Source organism: Hyla sarda, chromosome 7 (assembly GCF_029499605.1).
Source record: "Hyla sarda isolate aHylSar1 chromosome 7, aHylSar1.hap1, whole genome shotgun sequence".
Taxonomy (NCBI): Eukaryota; Metazoa; Chordata; class Amphibia; order Anura; family Hylidae; genus Hyla; species Hyla sarda.
In genome coordinates, this window is record NC_079195.1 from 106,482,231 (window position 1) to 106,506,577 (window position 24,347).

At 45.0% G+C, this 24,347-nt stretch overlaps 1 protein-coding gene across 4 annotated transcripts in view; it reads right to left on the reverse strand.

The window, feature by feature from the left end:
* The window catches only part of PDLIM1 (PDZ and LIM domain 1), a 76,834-nt gene extending 69,483 nt beyond the window's left edge, over positions 1–7,351 (reverse strand). Inside the window, exon 1 of one of the 4 annotated variants that reach the window (XM_056530329.1) lies at positions 7,211–7,351. Coding sequence is in view for 2 of the 4 variants with exons in the window: in XM_056530331.1 (XP_056386306.1) it covers positions 6,017–6,112 (96 nt within the window). In the remaining 2 variants the exon portion in view is untranslated. Of the gene's footprint in view, positions 1–3,363; positions 3,461–6,016; positions 6,416–7,210 lie in introns of those variants that run through there. The other 3 variants (XM_056530331.1, XM_056530328.1, XM_056530330.1) reach the window with 3 other exon arrangements.
* Positions 7,352–24,347: the final 16,996 nt, after the last annotated feature.

Genomic DNA, 24,347 nt, shown 5'->3' on the forward strand with positions numbered 1-24,347 from the left:
TCAGTCTTAAAGGGGTACTCCGCACCCCTAGACATTTTATCCTTTATCCAAAGGATCGGGGATAAGATGACAGATCGCCAGGGTCCCGCTGCTGGGGACTCCCGGGATCTCGGCTGCTGCACCCACCTGTACGGCTTCCACCCAACACCGGCAACCCTGGAGGCTTCGGATCCCGACCACAATGGCGGATGAGCGTGATGTGACGACTCCGCCCCATGTGACATCACGCCCCGCCCCCTCAATGCAAGTCTATGGGAGGTCCGTCACGCCCCCTCCCATAGACTTGCATTGAGGGGGCGGCACCTGACGTCACACGGGGCGGAGTCCTGACGTCACGCTCAGGCCCCCGGCGATCTGACATCTTATCCCCTATCCTTTGGATAGGGGATAAGATGTCTAGGGGTGCGGAGTACCCCTTTAAAGCAAGGATTATATATGTATGGTTCATGTACTATCAGCACATAGGCCATGAAATAGATCAGGTGTCCAACTAGGGCAAATAACACACTGGTCTCAATAGCTTAGGCAACATACGTGCAGCACCAGAAACTGAGCAAATGGTAAAATCCCACAGTGTTTACATTCATGAAGGTGTCTCTTGATTGCCTCCTTAAGACAATACTATGCTGACCTCCTTAAGGCTATTGTTTACTTGTCTAGATGTTGTGAAAAGGTTTTTCTTCACCAAGGACAGAAACCTACAATGGTTTCGATCCTAATCCAGGCCTTTCAGAGATTCTAAACTCACCAGGGATCCCCATTATAAGAATTTACCAAATTGGGACAATAATTTAGTTTCTGCCAAGTGGGACCAGTTGAAGGATTAACCCAGCATAGGACCAGTTGACCATGTAATGTGTATGATTGACTGGACACCTTTCCATCATCTGTAAAAAGTGGTAATATACTAAACACTGGGCTATGTTGGTTAGGATGCAGGAAGACTAAACCAATGACCATTGTTACTGGTCATTTATACAATAGTAATAAAATGTGTTTATTTGTCTCGTGAGAATCTAACAACCAGATAATAGTTTCAGGGGGGAGAAGTCTGGATGTGCAAAGCATTGTACAATACAAACCGAAACCGGACTCAAGCGCAGCAGAGAAAGTTATGTATGCGTGAGTAAATGTTTGGAGAAGAATGGTCTGGTATTTTCACATACACACATATGCTTATATAAGGCAGTGAAAGAGTGTACACACCTGTGAGTACCACGTAAGAGGTTACCGTATTTTTCGGCATATAAGACGCATCCAATTTTAAAGCATAAAAATCTAGAAAATAAAGATTCTGAACCAAATACAATGTAAAAGTATAGGACAGTGATCTTAAACCTGCGGACCTTCAGATGTTGCAAAACTACAACTCCCAGCATGCCCGGACAGCCAACAGCTGTCCGGGCATGCTGGGAGTTGTAGTTTTGCAACATCTGGAGGTCCGCAGGTTGAAGACCACTGGTATAGGAGGTAATACTCACGTGTCCCCGCCGCTCCGGACCCGTCACCGCTGCCCTGGATGTCACCCTCCATTGCTGTCGCCGCATCCCCGAGGTGTCCCCGTTGCTCCGGAACGTCTCTGCTGCCCGGTATCCTCGCTCTCTGTCGCCGCCATCACGTCGCTACGCAAGCCGCTACGCACGCCGCTCCTATTGGATGACGGGACGGCGTGCGCGACGACATGATGGCGACGAAGGAGAGCGCCGGCCATGCAGGGGATCCCGCCACGGAGCAGACACCAAGGAGGCAGGTAAGGTCCCTCCTGGTGTCCCGTAAGCCATTTGGGACGCCGCGATTTCACCGCGGCGGTCCTGAACAGCCCGACTGAGCAGCCAGGTTTGCGTCACTTTTGCTTCAGACGCGGCGGTCAGCTTTGATCGCCGCGTCTGAAGGGTTAATACAGGTCATCACCGCGATCGATGATGTCCTGTATTAGCCATGGGTCCCAGCCGCTGATGGCCGCAGGGACCGCCGGTTTTAATGTGTATTTGCCGTATAATGCCGAAAAATACAGTATATCACAGTCATCTGCTATACACATAAACAAAGGATGGGCCAATACCGGGTCTGTGCTGCTACTTGTTATCAGGCTCAGGCAAAAAAATTGGATTTTAAATTGATCTTTTAATAAATCTTGGTTGATAATTGGGATAGTGCGGCCTTATGTGGGTCGGTCACACATTGTTCTGTGTAAGCAGGGGATGTGCGACCAACAATGGTGCAAGTGAAGGCCCTCAAGAACAATTGCTGGATGGTTTGTGCCGCCAGGGCCGCATGATCATTCAGCTCTCATATTGGGTAGGTAGGGATCTCTTTGTCATCATACTTCATTTCTAAAGCAAATAGTAAAATGTTTGTGCAGGTTTCCTGCCGCTCTCCAAAAATATATTGATAGATTGACGTCCTATGGAATTGGCCTCAGTGGGTGTTTAATAGGAAACATAGATTATGGGCAAATGTTTTGCCTACTTCTATAAATCTCCCACCATGTGATTTAGAGATGGTATATCTTATTATAATGACCCCATAAAGGACAGATAAAGAAATGTACAATCCATAAGGTTGTTCCAAAGTCTAAAAAAAAATTGAATTATACTGTACAAGTTATCTAGGAGATACAAGATAGGACTTAAAGGGGTACTCCAGTGGAAAACTATTTTTTTAAATCAACTAGTGCCAGAGACTTAAGCAGATTTATAAATTACTTCTATATAAAAAAAAAAAAAAAAAAGGTTATTCCTTCCAGTACTTATCAGCTGCTGTATACTCCACAGGAAGTTCTTTTCTTTTTGAATTTCTTTTCTGTCTGACCACAGTGCTCTCTGCTGACACCTCTGTCCATGTCAGGAACTGTCCAGAGCTGGAGAGGTTTGGGGATTTGCTCTGGACAGTTCCTGACATGGACAGAGGTGTCAGCAGAGAGCACTGTGGTCAGACAGAAAAGAAATTCAAGAAGAAAAAAAGATACCCCTTTAATTCTTTCGGTGGATCAATATCAGTGCCGGAATTCACCATCGCTGAGGTTCTGGAGTGTGTAAGGAAATTTCATTATCTATATCTACATGAAGGGAACATCTACATGTATAGCGATCTGGTGGTTCAGGTCACATTTTGGCTAGGCACTACAGGTCTACATGGGGATACCATTCCGACATATGGGGCAGCAAACTCATATGTGGAGATTTATCAAAACCCGTCCAGAGGAAAAGTTGCCTAGTTGCCCATAGCAACCAATCAGATCGCTTCTTTAATTTTTAACAAGGCCTCTGCAAAATGAAAGAAGCGATCTGATTGGTTGTTATGGGCACCTTTTCCTTTGCACAGGTTTTGATAAACCCCCCCACAAACAAAATGTATTCCCACCTAAAACAGTCCAAACATAGTCACAGGTAGACAGTTTTGGTCTGTAAAGGGTTGTCCAGGGAGCAGGAAAGATATTTGGGGAGATTTATCCAGTGTAGAGGGAGAGTGATGCAGTTGCCCATAGCAACCATACTGCTTTCATTTTAAAAAAGCCATTTCAATAAAATGAAAGTAGCAATCTGATTGGTTGCTATAGGCAACAGCACCACTATTTTTGTTTTTAAATAAATCTCCCCAATGATCTTTTCTGCTCCCAGCACCACACTTCCACCCTGGGCCTGTCTCAGAAGTATTCCACGCCTGCATGTGATATACCAGTGTTTCCCAACGAGGGTGCCTCCAGCTGTGGTAAAACTACAACTCCCAGCATGCCCGGACAGCCAAAGGCTGTCCGGGCATGCTGGGAGTTGTAGTTTGGCCACAACTGGAGGCACCCTCGTTGGGAAACACTGTGATATACAATTGCCATACAATGTCACTGATGTTACAGCAATATCATGGTGGCTATTGGACGTGGCATGCAGGATGGTCGGGATTTGGTACCCGTCTCCTCTCATCTGAGAAGGTATCATTCCAAGATGGATGCTGGATGAAAATGGAACGCTGGGGAGAGGAAAAGGAAATACCTTTTCTGCTCCCCAGACAACCCCTGTAAATCCAATCAGCCTGCCACAGTATCGGTCAGAATATTTTTTGATGGTATTTTTGTAAGTCAAAGCCAGGTCAGACCCGGCTTACAAGATTGCCTTCTGTTGAGCACTTTTTAAAAACTTGCTCAAAAAGTTGCAGAGGAGAGGAGGAATCATACAAAATGGTGTTCTGAAGTGATTTTTTTGCGTATGTAAGGCACATTTTTAACCCCCCCCCCCCCGCCCCCCTTTAATAGGATAAGTACATAAGCAAAACCAAAGCAAAAAAAAAAAATGACTTCAGAACTTTCCTTCCAAAGACAACAATGATAATTTCCCCCCCTGGTGTTAGAGGGGTACTCCGGCGCTAAGACATGTTATCCCCTATCCAAAGGATAAGGGATTAGATGCCTGATCGCCGGGGGTCCCGCTGCTTGCATTGAGGGGGCGGAGCGTGACATCACACGGGGGCGGAGCCGTGACGTCACAACACTCCGACCCTGTGATCGCCAGTAATCAGACCCGGAGCGAACACGCTCCGGGGACTGATTCTAACGGGGTGCTGCGTGCAAGATCACGGGGGTCCCCAGCGGCGGGACCCCCGCGATCAGGCATCTTATCCCCTATCCTTTGGATAGGAGATAACATGTCTTAACACCAGAGTACCCCTTTAACTGGGGTAAATACATAGCAATTTACATAACTAGTTAGACTTCAGCTCTCCACAAGGAGTTAACCCCTTGCCGTTATAGTATCTACCACAATTGCACAGTGCGATAACTCGATGCGTTAAATTACCAGTGAACTCTGGACTGAAGAAAATCAAATGTAACCCCCGTTCATTTATGAGTAAACCAATGTCCCTTACAGCGTATTGTCAGAGGTAACAGTTTGGAAACTATGTCGCAATGGCACTTCGCTGATCTGTCAGAATATTTAGGGTGTAGTCACATGTACAGTATCCTGCGCGTCAAATTTGAAGCTGCTGATCTGAAGCGGTGTTCAGTCATTTATTCTACATTGAAATCTACAGCTTTAAATCCTGCACATCAAATAGGCATAGGATACTGTACATGTCAATACACCCTAAGGGTAGGGTCACACATGATGGATTTTACAGCGTATTGTCCACTATAACAGTTTGGAAACTATGTCGCCATGACACGTTGGTGATCTGTTAAAATATTTAGGGTGTATTCACACATACAGTATCTTGTGCATCAAATTTGAAGCTGCCGATTTGAAGCTGTGTGCCGTCATTTCGTTTACATTGAACTCTGCAGCTTCAAACCCTGTGTATCAAATATGCATAGGATACTGTACAGGTGAATGCACCCTTAAAAAACATTGAATAACGTTTCCAATTGGTTTTGGGGTAATGAATGACGTCAGTGTTTCCCAACCAGGGCACTTCCAGCCGTTGCAAAACTACAACTCCCAGCATGCCCGGACAGCCGAAGGCATGCTGGGAGTTGTAGTTTTGCAATAGCTGGAGGTGCCTTTTTTTGGGAAACATTGAATAACGCTCAGAAAAGGTACCAGCATGCCCGGAGAGCCTTCGGCTGTCCGGGTGTGCTGGGAGTTGTAGTTTTGAAATAGCTGGAGGCGCCTTTTTTGGGAAACACTGAATAACACTCAGAAAAGGTACCAGCATGCCCGGAGAGCCTTCGGCTGTCCGGGCGTGCTGGGAGTTGTAGTTTTGAAATAGCTGGAGGCGCCTTTTTTGGGAAACACTGAATAACGCTCAGAAAAGGTGTACCGGGAGCTGCCAGGTAATGACATAATCCAGCATACCGGTGTTTCCCCGCCCTGTCAGTGCATTGTATAAGCAGCCAGGTGCCTGCAGGGTATTGAACACTTACATAGGGTTGCTGTATACAGATCACAGGGTGAAATTCTGGCTACTTACACAATAATCAATATATGCACCTACACTATACCCAGCTAAGAGTGCAAAGAAGTAAGTTCATTGAATGGCCCAGACAGAGACACAGCTGTTAGCATTGGACAAGGCGGACACTTACCCTAGAAATAGTTAAAGGTTGATCAAAGTCTTTTCCTCCCACCAGCCTGAATCCCCAGGGTGCTGGCCCTTTAATAGTGATGCGCTTAGTGGCCATTATGAAGCTCCAGGGACTATATAGTGAAGGTTTCCTTTCTTTCAGTTCCTTCCAGGCTCAGGCTGTGGATGTTCCTGTATGGCTGGAGCTTTTCCTGCTTTCGGAGCCTCTAGCACTGAGGGGTGTGGTGTCTGACAGCCAGGAACTCCCATACAAAAGCTATGAGGCTGTACTCAGGGAGTTGGATGTATGGGACTCTCTTTGTTTTGGGATGGTCCTGTAAGCTCCCCTCCCCTCTCTGACACCACACTGTGTCCTTGTATGGAAGAGCAGGGATCCTGAACCCAGGGAATGTTTACACGACTCCGCATTCCTGCCCCATCCTACATCCCTCATACTTCCATGGGATTGCACAAGAGCCACTGCTGCCCAGCCAGAGACCACCACATGTGGAGGAGGAAGCATGGCGTCCGTCCCCGTATCTAGGGATATTGAGAAATATCAGATTCTGCAAAAACTAGAAAACAGCTGCGGTTATTGTAAAAGAGGAATGGCAAACGTACAACCCTTTTATTGCTATGTGAGCTGCTCATTCACATAGCGGTGTCAAGTACAGGGACCTTGTATGGCAGTACACAGTACAGTGGTCCCTCAATTTACAATGGCCTCAACATACAATATTTTCACCATACAATGGTCTTTTCTGGACCATTGTAACTTGAAACCAGACTCACCATACAATGCTACGGACATTACGGATCTGTGAAACGTGTCGATGTCTGGAAGAACTTGTGGTAGAGGGTGTGATGAAGGCAGATGGAATTGCCCTAGGGGCAGATGGCATTAACCCCTTGTGTTTGTGACGCCAGGGCGTGGTTTATCCTCAATACCACCCGAAGGTATACTGCTGGATTCTGGGCTAGGCACAGGGGAAATAAGGACTCTGACGCCAAGTTACAGAACTACGGTAGCTTTACTGAGTTAGACAGGTGGAATAGTCTACACAGCTTAGCCAGGCCCACGGAGGTGACCAGTGACTTCAGAGACCTTAGGGCTTGCTGGGACTTGTAATGGACTGGGACAATTTTGATGCAGGCCACACTGATTGAAGACAGGTTGACTTTGACTGTAACTTACTATACCCAGTTTGTTACTTACCAGGCTCTGACTGGGACCTGGGGGTGGTGGACTTGTAGACTTGTGGTTGACTTGAGGCCTCCTCTGGACTCCAGACACACTCTTAGGACTTGACTGCACTGGACCTCAGTAAAGACTTAACTGGAAATCAAGAGAGCGAGCTAGCTCCTCCCAGGGTTTATATGGGGGAGACTAGGAGGGGTCCCATAGGTCACCCTAAGGTCACATGGTGACTGATACCTCACTGGGTTACAATCACATGACACTGGTTAATCACATGTCAATGGTTCTTAACCCCTTGGGGACGAAGGGCGTATGCATACGCCCTCGCGTCCCGTCACTTAAGGACGGAGGGCGTATCCATACGCCCTCGGCATTTCCGATCACTGCCGCTCTCTGGGCGGTGATCGGACCAGGATGACTGCTAATATCTATCAGCAGGCATCCCGTGGCAATGCCTAGGGGGGTCATGAGACCCCCCCCCCCCCCCATATCGGCGATCACAGCAAATCGCAGGTCAATTCAGATTTGCGATTTTCCGCGATCCGGGCAAATCGGGTCACTGGTGACCCGATCTCCCGGAAAATAAGACTGATCGGAGCTGTCAGAGACAGCTCTGACCAGCCTAAAGGATAGGAGCGAGGTGGCAGTGTTGCCACCCCCTCCTATCCCCTGCCATTGGTCGGTCAGGCTGACCACCAATGGCAGGAGGGGGGCGGGGGGGTCAGAGTTAATTTCCCCCGCTCTGGCCACCGATCGGAAGTCGGTACAGAGCGGGGGAACACGGACGGAGAGAGAGGGGGGGGGGCATGGCCCGGCTTACCCGGATCGGCGGAGGCGGCATCAGGAACCAGCAGCGTGAGTAGGAGGAGCGGCGGCCGGAAAGTGCGGCTGAGAAGGCTGCAGTGAAGATCGCGATAAGTGATCTTCACTGTGGCCTTCTGCAAAACTACAACTCCCAGCATGCCCAGACAGCCAAAGGCTGTCTGGGCATGCTGGGATTTGTAGTTTTGCAACATCTGGAGGATCACAGTTTGGAGACCACTGTGTAGTGGTCTCTAAACTGTGGTCCTTCAGATGTTGCAAAACTACAACTTTCAGCATGCACTGACTGTCTGGGCATGCTGGGAGTTGTAGTTTTGCAACATCTGAAGTGGCACAGTTTGGAGACCACTATATGGTGGTCTCCAAACTGTAGCCCTCCAGATGTTGCAAAACTACAACTCCCAGCATGCCCAGACAGTCAGGGATGCTGGGCGTGTAGTTCTGTAATATCTGGCCCTTCAGATGTTGCAGAACTACAACTCCCAGCATGCCTGGACAGTCTGGGCATGCTTGGAGTTGTAGTTTTGCAACATCTGGAGGGCTACAGTTTGGAGGCCACTGTTCTTCCCCAGTTGTTGCATAACTACAACTCCTAGCATGCCCAGACTGTCCAGGCATGCTGGGAGTTGTAGTTCTGCAACATCTGAAGGGCCAGATATTGCAGAACTACACGCCCAGCATCCCTGACTGTCTGGCCGTGCTGGGAATTGTAGTTTTGCAACAGCTGTAGGCACACTGGTTGGGAAACACTGAGCTAGAGTCTGTTTACTAACTCAGTGATTCCAACCCGTGTGCCTCCAGCTGTTGCAAAACTACAACTCCCAGAGTGCACTGACAGACTGTACATGCTGCAGTTGTAGTCTTGCAACAGCTGGAGGCACATGGGTTGGAATCACTGAGCTAGAGTCTGTTTTCTAACTCAGTGGTTCCCCACCAGTGTGCCTACAGCTGTTGTAAAACTACAACTCCCAGCATGTACGGTCCGTCAGTGCATTCTGGGAGTTGTCATTTTGCCACAGCTGAAGGTTTGGGGCGCCCCCCCCCCCCCATGTGAATGTACAGGGTGCATTCACACGGGCGGGTTTACAGTGGGTTTCCTTCAAGGAAACTTACTGTGAACCCCTGCCTGTGTGAATGTACCCTAAAAACACTACACTACACTAACAAATAATAAAAAGTAAAACACTACACATACACCCCCTTACACGTCGACCCCCCCCCCCCCCCCAATAAAAATGAAAAACGTCTCATACGGCAGTGTTTCCTAAACGGCACCTCCAGCTGTTCCAAAACCACAACTCCCAGTGTTGCCGGACAGCCATAGACTGTCCTGGCAGGCTGGGAGTCTTGCAACAGCTGGAGGCACCCTGTTTGGGAAACACTGCTGAAGGGTTTTGGTGGAGACAACCCCCATCCTTGTAACCGGGTCCACCCCTTCTGCAAATTCCTTATTCAGGCCTCAAATGTTCATGGCGCTCTCTCACTTCAGAGCCCTGTCGTATTTCAAGGCAACAGTTTAGGGCCACATATGGGGTATCTCCGTACTCGGGAGAAATTGCGTTACAAATTTTGGGGGGAATTTTTCTCCCATTCCCCTTTGTTGAAATGGTAAATTTGGGGGAAAAAAACCTGCACTTTAGTGAATTTTTTTTTTCTCATTTACACATCCGAATTTAACGAAAAGTCGTCAAACACCTGTGGGGTGTTAAGGCTCACCGGACCCCTTGTTACGTGCCTTGAGGGGTGTCGTTTCCAAAATAGTATGCCATGTGTTTTTTTTTGCTGTTCTGGCACCATAGGGGCTTCCTAAATGTGACATGCCCCCAAAAACCATTTCAGCTAAATTCACTCTCCAAAATTCCATTGTCGCTCCTTCCCTTCTGAGCCCTCTACTGCGCCTGCCAAACACTTGACATACACATATGAGCTATTTCCATACTCAAGAGAAATTGGGTTACAAATTTTGGGGGGCTTTTTCTCCCATTACCCCTTGTAAAATTTCAAAAACTGGTTCTACAAGAACATGCGAGTGTAAAAAATTAAGATTTTGAATTTTCTCCTTCACTTTGCTGCTATTCCTGTGAAACACCTAAAGGGTTAACAAACTTACTGAATGTCATTTTGAATACTTTGGGGGGTGCAGTTTTTATAATTGGGTCATTTATGGGGTATTTCTAATATGAAGGCCCTTCAAATCCACTTCAAAACTGAACTGGCCCTGAAAAATTCTGATTTTGAAAATTTTGTGAAAAATTGGAAAATTGCTTCTGAACTTTGAAGCCCTCTGATGTCTTCCAAAAGTAAAATCATGTCAACTTTATGATGCAAATATAAAGGAGACATATTGTATATGTGAATCAAAATATTATTTATTTAGAATGTTTATTTTCCTTACAAGCAGAGAGCTTCAAAGTTAGAAAAATGCAAAATTTTCAAATTTTTCATCAAATTTTGGAATTTTTCACCAAAAAATGATGCAAGTATCGACAAAAATTTACCACTAACGTAAAGTAGAATATGTCACGAAAAAACAATCTCGGAAGCAGAATGAAAAGTAAAAGCATCCCAGAGTTTTTAATACTTAAAGTGACAGTGGTCAGAATTGTAAAAAATGCTCCCGTCCTTAGGGTTATAATGGGCTCCGTCCCCAAGGAGTTAAAGACATAACACTTTTATATACAATACGCAGCATAAAGATAACTATACAAGGGGAACAGGTGCAGGGGGCCCAGGGGACACTGCAGGGAGGCTGCCTGACAGGGCAGCTAGGGTACAGTGGTACAGCTCCTGTACCGGGCCACCACAAACTGATCAATCAGAATGGCCATTTTACTGCTAAAACACCTATATTACTGACGTGTATGCACTGACTGGATGTCTGGTAGCACCTCTCTACAGTACAGGAAGGTACTACATGTTCTGCACTACTCTTTATCTAGGGTTCGCTGCTCCTGTAGACACTAGATGAGGACGGCTCCATTTTACTTTTTTGGGACATTGAGGTGAACTTATCATTGTATTTAGAGCTTTTTTTTTTGTGTATTTTCTTAAGTTTTTTTTTTTTTTTAGCGCAAAATCTAATAGAATTCTTCATAGCCATGTCTATGGTTAAGTTTACCATAGAGCACCTTCTACTGTAGAATCGGATTTATTATTTTTATGCACAAAAATGTGCAAAAGCATTTTTCTTGCACAAATATACACCACCTCAGAGGACACGTACCAAAGTGTCAGAAAGCATCTGGGAATGTGAAACTTGTATTCGCCTTTGCATTTTGGACTACTACTCCCATCATGGACAGACTCTGCCAATGATGGGAGTTATAGTCCAGGGGCTGAGGAGCAGATCGCGCCAGGTCATTCTCCAGAGACCCGCTGCGATCCACATTTACTAACTCTAAAAGCCAACAGCACATGCGGCTACACTACGCTGCCTGCCGGCTCCTGTATACAGCTGTCACATTTCATAATCCCCACCCGGGAGACAGGAGCTCTGATTGGTGAATAGCTATTCACCAATCAGAGCTCCTGTCTCCCAGCGGCGGCGATTATGAATTATGAGTGGTGTATACATACAGGAGCCGGCGGGCAGTGCAGTGTAGCCGCATGTACCGCCGGCTTTTACAGTTAATAAATTCAGATTGCAGCGGGTCTCTGGAGAATGACCCACTGTGATCTGCCCCTCAAGCTAACAAGCTGGCGGCACATGCGGCTACACTGCGCTCCCCGCCAGCTCCAGGCTGTATACACTGTCATAATTTAATAATCGCCGCCCCCCGGAGCTCTGATTGGTGAATAGCTGTTCACCAATCAGAGCTCCGGTTTCCCGGTGGCTGCAATTATGAATTGTGAGAGATGTATACAGGAGCCTGGAGCTGGTGGGGAGTGCAGTGTGGCCGTATGTGCCACCGGCTTGGTAACTTAATAAATGCGGATCGCAGTGGGTCTCAGCAGAATGACCTGCTGAGATCTGCACCTCAGCCCCTGGACTATAACTCCCATCATGGATGGAGTCTGTCCATGATGGGAGTAGTAGTCCTAAAAGTCCAGCAGCTGGGCGATGTGCAAGTGCCATCCCTCAGTGCTGCAGTACTACAACTACTCTGTCCCATGATGGTAGCAGTAGTTCAAGGGCAGAGGGACAGATCGAGCTACACAGTCCAGGCCTGACTCTGATCTCATTATGCATTTTGCAGAATGGAAACAGGGCCTTTCTGGCTGTGTGTTCCCAAACAGGGAGACTCCAGATGTTGCTTAACTACAGCCCCCATGATGTGAGTTGTAGTTTAGCAACAATTGGAGGCTCCCTGTTTATCAACACACTGCATTATGTGCGCTCTCTACAGGGGAGAGCGCAAAAAATGTACTAACCCATATCTCTTGTTTTTCTTTTCTTCTTCTTATTTCAGATACCTGAATGCAGACTACATCAGATTTGGTGGACTGCAACGATGACCAGCATTTTTTTTATTTCAATAACATGGTTAACGGGGCTGTGGGGGAGTGTTTTTTTAAATAAAAATTTTTTTTCAATGTGTTGTGTTTTTTATTATTGAATTTTCAGGCTTAGTAGTGGAAGCCGTCTGATAGACGGAATCCATTACCAAGTCGGCGCTTTGCTTTAGCCCCAAAATCAGCTAACGCTAACCTCCAATTATTACCCCAATACCCACCGCCACAGGGGTGCCGGGAAGAGCTGGTACCAACAGGCCCAGAGCATCAAAAATGGCGCTGCTGGGCCTAGGCGGTAACAGGCTGGCATTATTCAGGCTGGGGAGGGCCAGTAACAATGGTCCTTGCTCACCCTGGTGACGTCAGGCTGTTGCTGCTTGGTTGGTATTAAATAAATTAATAAAAAAAAAGTGTGAGGTTCCCCAATTTTTTCATTATCAGCCAGATACCAACCAAGAAGCAACAGCTTGATGTTACCATGGTGGGCGAGGACCATTGTTACTGGCCCTCCCCAGCCTAAATAATGCTAGCCTGTTACCACCTAGGCCCAAGAGCGCCATTTTTGATGCTCCGGGCCTGTTGGTACCGGCTCTTCCCGGCACCCCTGTGGCGGTGGGTACAGGGGTAATAATTGGGGGTTAGCGCTTATTTTTTTTTCGGGGCTAACGCTAAGCCCCGGCTTAGTAATGGATTCGGTCTACAAGACTGCTTCTACTTCTAAGCCTGAAAATTCAATTATAAAAAAAACACAACACACAAAAAAAAACACTCCCCCACAGCCCTCGTTAACCCTTTTATTGACATTTTAAAAAAAAAAACACTGTTCATTGCAATCCGCCGAATCTGACGTAGTCCTCCACATTCACGTATCTAAATGAGAAGAAAACAAAAACAATAAAACTACTATCTACACTATCAAAAAGCTGGTATGAAATTTTTGATGTAAACTGGACACTCATCCCTTTGAAAATATCATGTAAAGCAGACAATATGGGGGAGATTTATTAAAACCTGTGCAGAGGAAAAGTTGCCCAGTTGCCCATAGCAACCAATCAGATTGCTTCTTTCACTTTGCAGAGGCCTTGTTAAAAATGAAAGAAGCTAGCTGATTGGTTGCTATGGGCAACTGAGCAACTTTTCCCTCTGCACAGGTTTTGATAAATCTCCCCCTATATGTGGACACACACACTTTTACAAAACTGATGTGTACAGTGTAAACCGTGGCACAAAGCTCTTTGAAAATGTGGTCGATACTTTTCACGACAAAATAGTTTTTTTTTTGGGGCGCAAAATTCTTTGAGAATCTCCCCCTCAGTGTACTTTATAAAGATTTATGATTTCACTATTGTGCAGAGTTTTGTTCGGCGCACACTGCTGCTCCAGCACTTCTAGCTATGTGCGGCTGGGTTCACATCACGCTTTTACCAATACGGGACCGCATAAGGCAGGGGGAGCTAAAACCTTGTGCTCCCGTATCCCTGCCGTATGCCGCCCGTATGTAATTCATTTCAATGAGCCGGTCGGAGTGAGACGCTGACTTCGGTCGGCTCATTTTTGCCCTGAATGCGGTTTTCCCACTGCACCTAAAATCGGGGCAAAAATGAGCCAACCGGAGTCAGCGTCTCACTCCGGCCGGCTCATTGAAATTAATTACATACAGCAGGGATTCAGGAGCGCAAGGTTTTAGCTCCTCCCAGCCATATGCGGTCCCATATTGATAAAAACGTGGTGTGAACCCAGCCTGAGCAGTGTACCGTGGGAAAGTGTGAGGTAGAGAAAGAGTGCACGGTAGGGCGAGGGGGGGGGGGGGGCCTTTCTATATTTGCACAAAATTTATCAAAGGAGTGCACAACTTTTGTAAATCTTGAGCAAGAGTATAAATTAGACAAGCAGTGTAAAGGGGTAGATCTGTGTCTACAATAGACACCTAATGATAAATCTCCCCCATTGTGTGTACTGTACAGGACCCTGAAGAAGCTCCTGTCCTCTACACCAGTGTTTTTCAACCTTTTTTGTGCAAAGGCATACTTTTTTCATGAAAAAAATCACGAGGCACACCACCATTAGAAAATGTTAAAAATGTTTTACTCTGTGCCTATATCAGTATTTCCCAACCGGTGTGCCTCCAGCTGTTGCAAAACTACAACTCCCAGCGTGCCCTGACAGCCTTTGACTGTCCGGGCATGCTGGGAATGTTAGTTTTGCAACAGCTGGAGGCACACTTGTTGGGAAACACAGGCCTATCTTGACTATATATAAGGTTGGCAGTATAGTTACCCTTACATTAGCGAACACATGGAGAAGGAGAAATGTCGGCACTGCCGCACTCACGATTCTGCCGGAGTATACTGGATCACTGCACCTACAGATCCAAACGCCACAAATCCGGTGCTCAGTCCGCCATAAGCATAAGCGTAGAAAACTTGAAAGAAGAGATCGCAGACGGCACTCACGGAAACAGCAAGAAGTTTTATTCGGGATCGCTGGTCCACGCAACAAGAACGACAGGTAAGTCGACCGGTTTCGCGCTACGCAGAGCGCTTACACGTGACCTCTGACATCAATTAACCCTTCCCCCCTTAAATACATACACCAGGTAATACAAAAATAGAAAAATAGACATTACAGGTTTAAAAGCACAAATATGGTGTGTGGTATAGAGAGACTAGCATTAGTATTTACTAACTAGCTATAGCAGCGCCTAAAACTGTGTAACACTAACGGAGGTTATGCATTGTACTTAAAACGCTAGGTGTGAACATAGGTCCTATGCTAACAACATCCACCTGCACTATGGAAATACATTAAAATCCTCCCGTAGGTTTAATCCTAGTGGTCCTATGGCGTCTGTAAGTATAATCATTTCAGATTCTTTTTGTAACAATAATTTATGTCTATCTCCACCAAATTTTAAAGGTGCAACTGTTTTTAATCCTAGGAATTTTAAATCTTCAATTTTGTTATTATGTTTATATTTCATATGTTCTATTACTTTTGGGCAGCCTTTTCCAGTAATGAGTGAACGAAAGTGTTCCCTAATTCTTTTATGTAGTGGTCTTATGGTCTTCCCAATATAGTATAAACCGCATGTACAAACTAATGCATAAACGATATAGGTAGATTTACATGTCACAAAATCATGGATATCAATATTCTGTGACCCTAAATGTATGCTTTTCGTTTGTATCATGTGAGAACATAAATTACACTGTCCACATTTAAAACATCCTTGTGGTTTTGATTTTTCTATCCAATTTTTGGACGTATCATCTTGTAATCTTCCTCGTACAATGTGATCTCTAATATTCTTAGTTCTGCGAAAAGAGATTAATGGTTTATTCAACTGTGTTTTACTTAAGATGTCATCCTGCTGAAGAATATGCCAATTTTTATATATCGCTGACCTAATTTTATTTTCCATAGGGCTGTACATGAAGGAAAACGTAAAATTTTTTGTTTGATTTTCTATATTTAATTTAGCATGATCATTATCATGCTTTTTATGCAACAATTGACTACGAGGTATTCTCCTGACTTTAAATAGTGCCTCACTCAGGATCGATGTAGGGTAGCCCCTCTCTTTTAGTCTGTCCCACAATTGTTTCGCCTGTATTTCAAATGTTTCCGTAATAGTATTTATCCGTTTCAATCGGACAAATTGTCCGAAAGGAAGAGACTTTTTGACATGTTGGGAATGAAAGCTGTCATATCTAAGCAAGGAGTTAGTAGCCGTAATTTTTCTAAATCCCTCAATCTCCAAATAATCATTTTTAGCAACAAGTTTAGTGTCAAGGAATTCAATATTATTAATGCCCACCACGCTAGTAAAATGCATATTATAATTATTGTCGTTCATGTAGGCGACGAACTGGTAAAACTGGGCCGTACTACCCGACCAGATAACCAGCACGTCGTCGACATATCTAACATAGAGGGCCAGATATTCAAGGAAAGGATTATTAGAAGAGAAGACCTTATCTTCCTCTAGGTTTCCCCAAAAAATATTTGCGAAAGTAGGTGCCACGGGGGTCCCCATCGCAGTCCCAGATCGCTGGTTAAACCAGCGATTATTGAACTGGAAAGCATTATGGGATAATACAAACTGTAACATCTCACAAATATAATTAATGTAAACAGGGCTATGATTTTCCGTTTGGTCCAGTCGACGCCGGACTGCCTCCACACCCGCACCCTGAGGGATGCGGGTGTAGAGGCTCTCCACGTCGATACTAGCCAAAATAAAATGCTCCTGCCACCCAAAATTTTCCAAAATTTGCAGTAAGTGTTGAGTGTCTTTTAAATAAGCTGGTATAGTAAGTAGTAATGGGCGCAGGACCCAATCAAGGTATTGGGACAGGGGCTCAGTAACTGAGCCTCTGCCCGCAACAATCGGCCGACCTGGCGGCAATTGAGCATTTTTGTGAATTTTGGGTGTCCAATACCAGTATGGTTTTTGTGGGTGAGTAATAAAAAGTTTGTTAGCAAATCTCTCCGAAAAAATATTATTTTCCACTCCCCTCCTAAGTAGTGATCTAGCACTCTCCTGGTAATGTGTGGTGGGGTCTTTTAATAATGCTGTATAAGTATTTTGGTCACTTAACTGGCGATTTGCCTCTTGTAGGTAATAATCTTTGGTCAAAAGTACAACATTACCTCCCTTATCTGCAGGCTTCACTACTATTTCTGTGTTTTCAGATAGCCATTTTAAAGCACTCCTTTCTCCCACCGTAAGGTTCGGGGTAGATTTAGGGTAAATTAGTGCTTTAACGTCTTGAATGACGCTTTCCATAAAATTCTGGATATTGGAGCCTGCGGGCAAGGGCGGATTAAATGTGGATGGAACACCTCCTGTAAAAGGTCTGTAAGTTGTAACTTTGTCTGGATCGTGAATTATTTCATCATCTGCAATTTCCATTAATAACGATACAACATCTCTATCTTGTTCTGACCAGGATGGGTTAACCATAAAGCCCAACGGGCTAATAGATGTTGGAACTTCCCCTTCTAACTGATCAGACTCTTTATCAGGGGTGTAACCACTAAGGAAAAACCTATGTAAATTTATTTTCCTAATAGATTTATACAAATCTATAGTAAAATCCGTAAAATTGAATTCGTTATTAATACAGTAGTTTAACCCCTTCCTTAACAAAGATAGACATTCTTCAGAAAGAACATGCTGTGTCAAATGAATAATGTTGGACTGACCTGTAGGATCTGGAGAGGCAAGAGCACCTATTGTTGCCAGGTGACTTGCTTTCTCTTCATCCCACCTCTTCTTGAAAATCTTTTTGCACCTACCCCGCCGTATCCTCCTCTTGCGGGTAGGTGCAGTTGTTGGTCCCCCAAAACCACAGGGTTAGAGGGGTCTTTAGGAAGGGTGGTATCGCCAGTCCCACTTGAGTCGGACCCTGAATCTGTAGTCCAGTAATCCTGAGGTGGTCTCCGCAGTCGTCTTTGTCTTCTCATCTTTTTAAGATTCCAATCGAAGACATGAACCCCATCATAGTCTTGTTTGTCTCTCAGATATTTATTCTTTTTACGTTCCTTAATATCAGCCTGGATCGGTAATATCTTTTTTTCCACCTTCTTTTCGAACACTTCATATTGCTCTTTGTTTACACGGGTTTTCAACTCTAATTTAGCTTTAAGCAGTTGTGCAGTAATTTAAGCTTTAAGTTTTTGTGCAAAGGCATACTTTTTTCATGAAAAAAATCACGAGGCACACCACCATTAGAAAATGTTAAAAATGTTTTACTCTGTGCCTATATCAGTATTTCCCAACCGGTGTGCCTCCAGCTGTTGCAAAACTACAACTCCCAGCGTGCCCTGACAGCCTTTGGCTGTCCGGGCATGCTGGGAATGTTAGTTTGGAACAGCTGGAGGCACACTTGTTGGGAAACACAGGCCTATCTTGACTATATATAAGGTTGGCAGTATAGTTACCCTTACATTAGGTTGTACATTAGGTCCAGTATAGTTCCCCCACATTAGGCCCAGTATAGTCCCCCACATTAGGTCCAGTATAGTTCCCCCACATTAGGTGCAGTATAGTTCCCCCACATTAGGTGCAATATAGTTCCCCCACATTAGGTGCAGTATAGTTCCCCCACATTAGGCCCAGTATAGTCCCCCACATTAGGTCCAGTATAGTTCCCCCACATTAGGCCCAGTATAGTCCCCCCACATTAGGTCCAGTATAGTCCCCCCACATTAGGTGCAGTATAGTTCCCCCACATTAGGTGCAGTATAGTTCTCCCACATTAGGTGCAGTATAGTTCCCCCACATTAGGTTGTAGTTCCCCCACATTAGGTTGTAGTTCCCCCACATTAGGTCCAGTATAGTCTTCCCACATTAGGTCCAGTATAGTTCCCCCACATTAGGCCCAGTATAGTCCCCCCACATTAGGTGCAGTATAGTTCCCCCACATTAGGTGCAGTATAGTTCCCCCACATTAGGTTGTAGTTCCCCCACATTAGGTCCTGTATAGTCTTCCCACATTAGGTGCAGTATAGTTCCCCCACATTAGGTGCAGTATAGTTCCCCCACATTAGGTGCAGTATAGTTCCCCCACATTAGGTGCAGTATAGTTCTCCACATTAGGTGCAGTATAGTTCGCCCCACATTAGGTGCAGTATAGTTCCCCCACATTAGGTGCAGTATAGTTCCCCCACATTAGGTGCAGTATACAAAACCACATGTATATTCTGTCATGCAGCATTCGAATAAAGCAGGTCTAGGGACATGCCTAAGGACCCTATTAAATAGGGTCCTACACTACATTACAAGGGTTGACTATTGTGTGGATCATCTGTGCGGCTCTTTGCTTCCATTATTTGTCCGCCATGCATTCCCTTTTAGGCTAGGTTTCCACTTGTATTTTTTGTTTGTTTGGTTTTTTTTTGTGAAAAATTTGTTTTTTTTGGGGGTGAAAAATAGCAGTTGCCAGATGTTAGCTGAAAGTCAGTACGGATTAATGAAATACCAAAACCATAAAAAAACTAAAAAAACAAGTGGATTTAGCATTGGCATTTTTTCTGACATTTTGTTTCCCTTTTTCTTCAATAAAAATCCTCGAGTCACATGATAAAAGAATCACCTGACTTGTCACACATGAAAAAAAACGTCCCCCAAAAAAGCTGAAACTAGAACCCACTATTTAAAAAAAAAAAAAATTATAATTTATAAAAACTGCATCTTGGGAGTGCAATGTGGTTTTTTTTTTTCAGGTAAAAAAAAAGTGGAAACTTAGCCTTACCAAGAAGATGTGTGGCCGACAAATGATGCTTCTTTAACCGGTTGAAAAGAAGTGATCAAAGTAAGGAATCAGTTGTTCATTGGCTGATTGCTGACCCTATTACACTGGGAATGTTAGGCCAATAATCGCCTTGTGTATTAGGGCCCTAATACCGAGTTCACACTATGTCTCCAGGGCTTCCTTAAAGGGGTACTCCAGTTGAAAACAATTTTGTTAAACCAACTGGTGCCGGAAAGTTAAGCAGATTTGTAAACTACTTCTATTTAAAATCTTAATCCTTCCAATTGTTTTTGAATTTCTTTCCAGTCTGGCCACAATGCTCTCTGCTGACACCTCTGTCCATGTCAGGAACTGTCCAGAGTAGAAGCAAACCTCTCCTGCTCTGGACAGTTCCTGACAAGGACTGGGGTGGCAGCAGAGAGCTCTGTGGTCAGACTGGAAAGAAATTCAAAAAGAAAAGAACTTTCTCTGGAGCATACAGCAGCTGAGAAGTGCTGGAAGGATTAAAATTTTTAAATAGAAGTAATTTACAAATCTGTTTAACTTTCTGGCACCAGTTGGTTTAAAAAAATGTTTTCAACTGGAGTACCCCTTTAAGGAATCCCTGCAGACATAGTGTGAACTCGGTCTTAGGGCCCTAATTCACAAGACGATTATTGGCCTAACATTGCCTGTGTAATAGGGTCAGCAATCAGCCAATGAACAACACATGGGTCTTGCTCCCAATATGTGGCAAGCAGGCTCCTTTTTATTTTTGTGGCTGACCCCTGACAACCATACCAGCTATACTCATATATAACTGCAGTGCATATTTGTGGTGCACTGCAGTTTTATGAAAAAAAAAAAAAATATATATATATATATATATATATATATATATATATATATATAAATATATATATTTATATATAGAGTGTAATACAGAGCTAATGTTAATCTATGGAGCAATTCATATTGGCATATACAGTGACCCCCCGACCTACGATGGCCCCGACAAACGATAATTTCAACATGCGATGGCCTCTCAGAGGCCATCGCATGTTGAAGGCAGCATCAACATACGATGCGTTTGTATGTCGGGGCCATCGCATAAACGGCTATCCGGCAGCGCAGACTGCTTCAGCTGCCGCTGGATAGCTGTTTACTGTGCTCCGTGTGGTCCGCTGACGATCACTTACCTGTCCTCGGGGCTCCGCCGCGTCCTCTTCGGGATCCCCTCCATCGTCATCCAACAGGAGCGGCGTGCTTAGCGACTTGATGGCGGCGACGGAGAGAGAGGATGCCGGGGAAGCAGAGGCCTTGCCGGAGAGTCGGGGACACCCCGGGGATGCGGCGACAGTGATGGAAGGCGACATCCAGGGCAGCGGTGACGGTCCAGAGCGGTGGGGACACGTGAGTACAACTTCCTATACCAGTGGTCTTCAACCTGCAGACCTCCAGATGTTGCAAAACTACAACTCCCAGCATGCCCGGACAGCCGGTGGCTGTCCGGGCATGCTGGGTGTTGTAGTTTTGCAACATCTGGAGGACCGCAGGTTGCAGACCACTGTCCTATACTTTAAAATGCACGGATCCCTCAACATACGATGGTTTCAACAAACGATGGTCCGTATGTTGAGTGACCACTGTATAATGATGTATTATTACAAGCAGCATGCACTTATTTCATCCATTTTGCGAATGTCCATCAAGTCCTATGGAGAGAGAATAAAATACAGATGCATCCATATGTGTTCCTTATTTTATCTGTATTGCTCTAGAATGTCATCTGTATTTCATCTGTATTGCATCCAATCCATATTTTAAACTGTAGTTCAATTCCCTTCCCAGAACAGAAATACGTTTGCAATACTGAGGCAACACTGATGATGCACTGATGCCATTTCCTCTGTCATACGTCCAAATATTAGGTCAGTATTACAGATTTATACCAAGATGCTTGTGTGATTCAGGTCTATGTTCACATGATGCAGATGTAACACAGTCCAACCACAATGTGCACTCTTCAACATAGAAGTGACAACATCAAGAGGGAACAGTAATGGAATTATGAAAATCACAGGAACAATAGACATATTAATGATATGCAAATAATAAAGTGAAAACAAAATATTCAAAACATCTAACAAGTGTTGATAACTGGCACATGTTGGGTTAATAATAACCAAATATGAAAAACACATGTTGTCCATTACAATCCTCGGTAGGCTGCAGGTTAGTAGTTACTTTGCATACACTATCACAAGAGATTTAAAGGGGTACTCAGGCGCTAAGACATCTTATCCCCTATCCAAAGCCGCTGGGGACCCCTGTGAACTTGCACGCAGCACCCTGTTATAAACAGTCCCGGGAGCATGTTGGCTCTGGGTCTGATTACTGGCGATCAAGGGGGCCGGAGCATTGTGACGTCATGGCCCCGCCCCGTGTGATGTCACGCTCTGCCCCCTCAATGCAAGCCTATGGGAGGGGGCGTGACAGTCGCTGGGGACCCCCGGGATCATGCACGCGGCACCCGGTTTGTAATCAGTCCCCGGAGCATGTTCGCTCCGGGACTGATTACCGGCGACTACAGGGCGGGCGGCATGTGACATCACGCCCCGGCCCCCGTGTGATGTCACGCTCCGCCCCTCAATGCAAGCCTACAGGAGGGGGCATGATAGCTGTCACGCCCCCTCCCGTAGGCTTGCATTGAGGGGCGGAGCATGACATCACACGAGGGCAGGGGCGTGACGTCACACGCCGCCCGCCCTGTAGTTGCCGGTAATCAGTCCCGGAGTGAACACGCTCCGGGGATTGATTACAAACGGGGTGCCGCGTGCTTGATCCTGGGGGTCCTTTGGATAGGGGATAAGATGTCTAAGCACCGGAGTACCCATTTAAGTGACAGAAAATGAGCCCAATGGCCATGGAAAGGGAATAGTGAGGGAAAGAACATGATGCCCAAGAGACATGGCCTGACACACCGTAGGGCAGACATATTCTTACTTGAGACGACTACTGTGCTACTTCTGCTTCAATTTTTGCCTCCCCAAATAGGTAATAAACTACATAAACATGCGGCGCAGTACATAGAAGAAAGAGGCCCCATAGCAAATCGGGGGCCTTCTATCATAGTGTCTGATTTTGCCCCAGGACAGAAAGTCAGGTGTTTCTTTTCCCTTTCTTTACATGACCTATTAGTCAATACCCCTCCGTGAATTTTCCGAAAATGCATTTATCAGGAAAAAGGAGATCTTCCCAGTTTCTTACCAAAAGAAAAAGGTATGGAACCAACCAGGATGAGGTCCCAACTCTCCAAGAGGCCCATAGCAGCTAAATGTCTGCCACTATGGTATCAGGCATCAGGCTTCCTAGTTCCTGCCAAATGGCACAAAAATAAAAATATTGGGGAAGATAAAACTGTGTGCTCCAAAACACAGCACAGTTCTCAGCCCACAGAGTGTTTAACTGACAGTCAAAATGCTTTATAGAAATCTACTGTCTTTTTAAAGGACTACTTAATGCAATTTGAAAGTGAGCTTAACAGAGGTTATCATTGGATTGCAAAACACAATGCAGAAATAACACAAGAGTAGCGATAACTCACTTATACTTCAGCTTGTCTTTCAGCAGAAAACTTGTCCTTCTCCCCAGTCTACTCGCTTTGTGTGGACGGACTTTTGCGCCAGTAGAGTTCCACTGCAGAGATTTGCAGTCTGAACAGAGCAGCAGAATCTCATTGAAAACAATGGGACTCACCACAAGTGTAATGGGGGAGATTAATCAAAACCTGTTCAGAGGAAAAGTTGACCAGTTGCTTATAGCAACCAATCAGATCGCTTCTTTCATCGTTTCAAGGCCAATATGGCCTTTTCATCAGGCACCTGATGAAAAGGCCATCTCGACCTTGAAAACCGTTGTGTGTGAAATACATTTTGCTATTCATACCTATTCATACATATTCACTGGTCCATATCTTATTTCTGGAGAGTGGCAGCGCGGAAAGACTTCCAAAAAATCCTATTGTGTTTGTTCCTGTATCTAAAAAAATTAAAGAAGTGATCTGATTGGTTGCTATGGGTCAAGTTTTCCTCAGCAGAAGTCATGATGAATCTCCCCCTATGTGCTTTGTGCATATTTTATTGCTGAAAAAAATGAGTGGAGCATGCAAAATTGGCAGGCAAAAGCAAAAAACAAAACAAAAAACCCCCCCAAAATAAGCATGTATAAATAAAACAAAACAAAAAGTAAAAGGTACCTCAGATATCAGAGTCTCAACATTTAGGGACATTTTGTTGTATAACCTTTTCCCTGCCATCTTTGTTGTGTCTCTGGGTCTCTGTTGGCTCTTTTTTTATATATATATTTTTTTTGTTGGTACTATTTGGTCTGGCGGAAATGGTCCAAAAAGGGCATTACTTTTATTTCCTGTCCAGAACAAGCATTCTGTGCTGAATTTCCAGACCATCAAACCAGAAAAAGGTATGTGATCCGCCCCCTAAGCTAAAAATGGTATGAACCTGTTACATTATAATGTGGTTTACTGCAAAAAGATTCAATATTACTTGTAATTTATCAATGTATACATTTGTATCCTGCGATGAGTCCAGTGGGTGGCCCTAATCTCAGACTGACATCTTTGT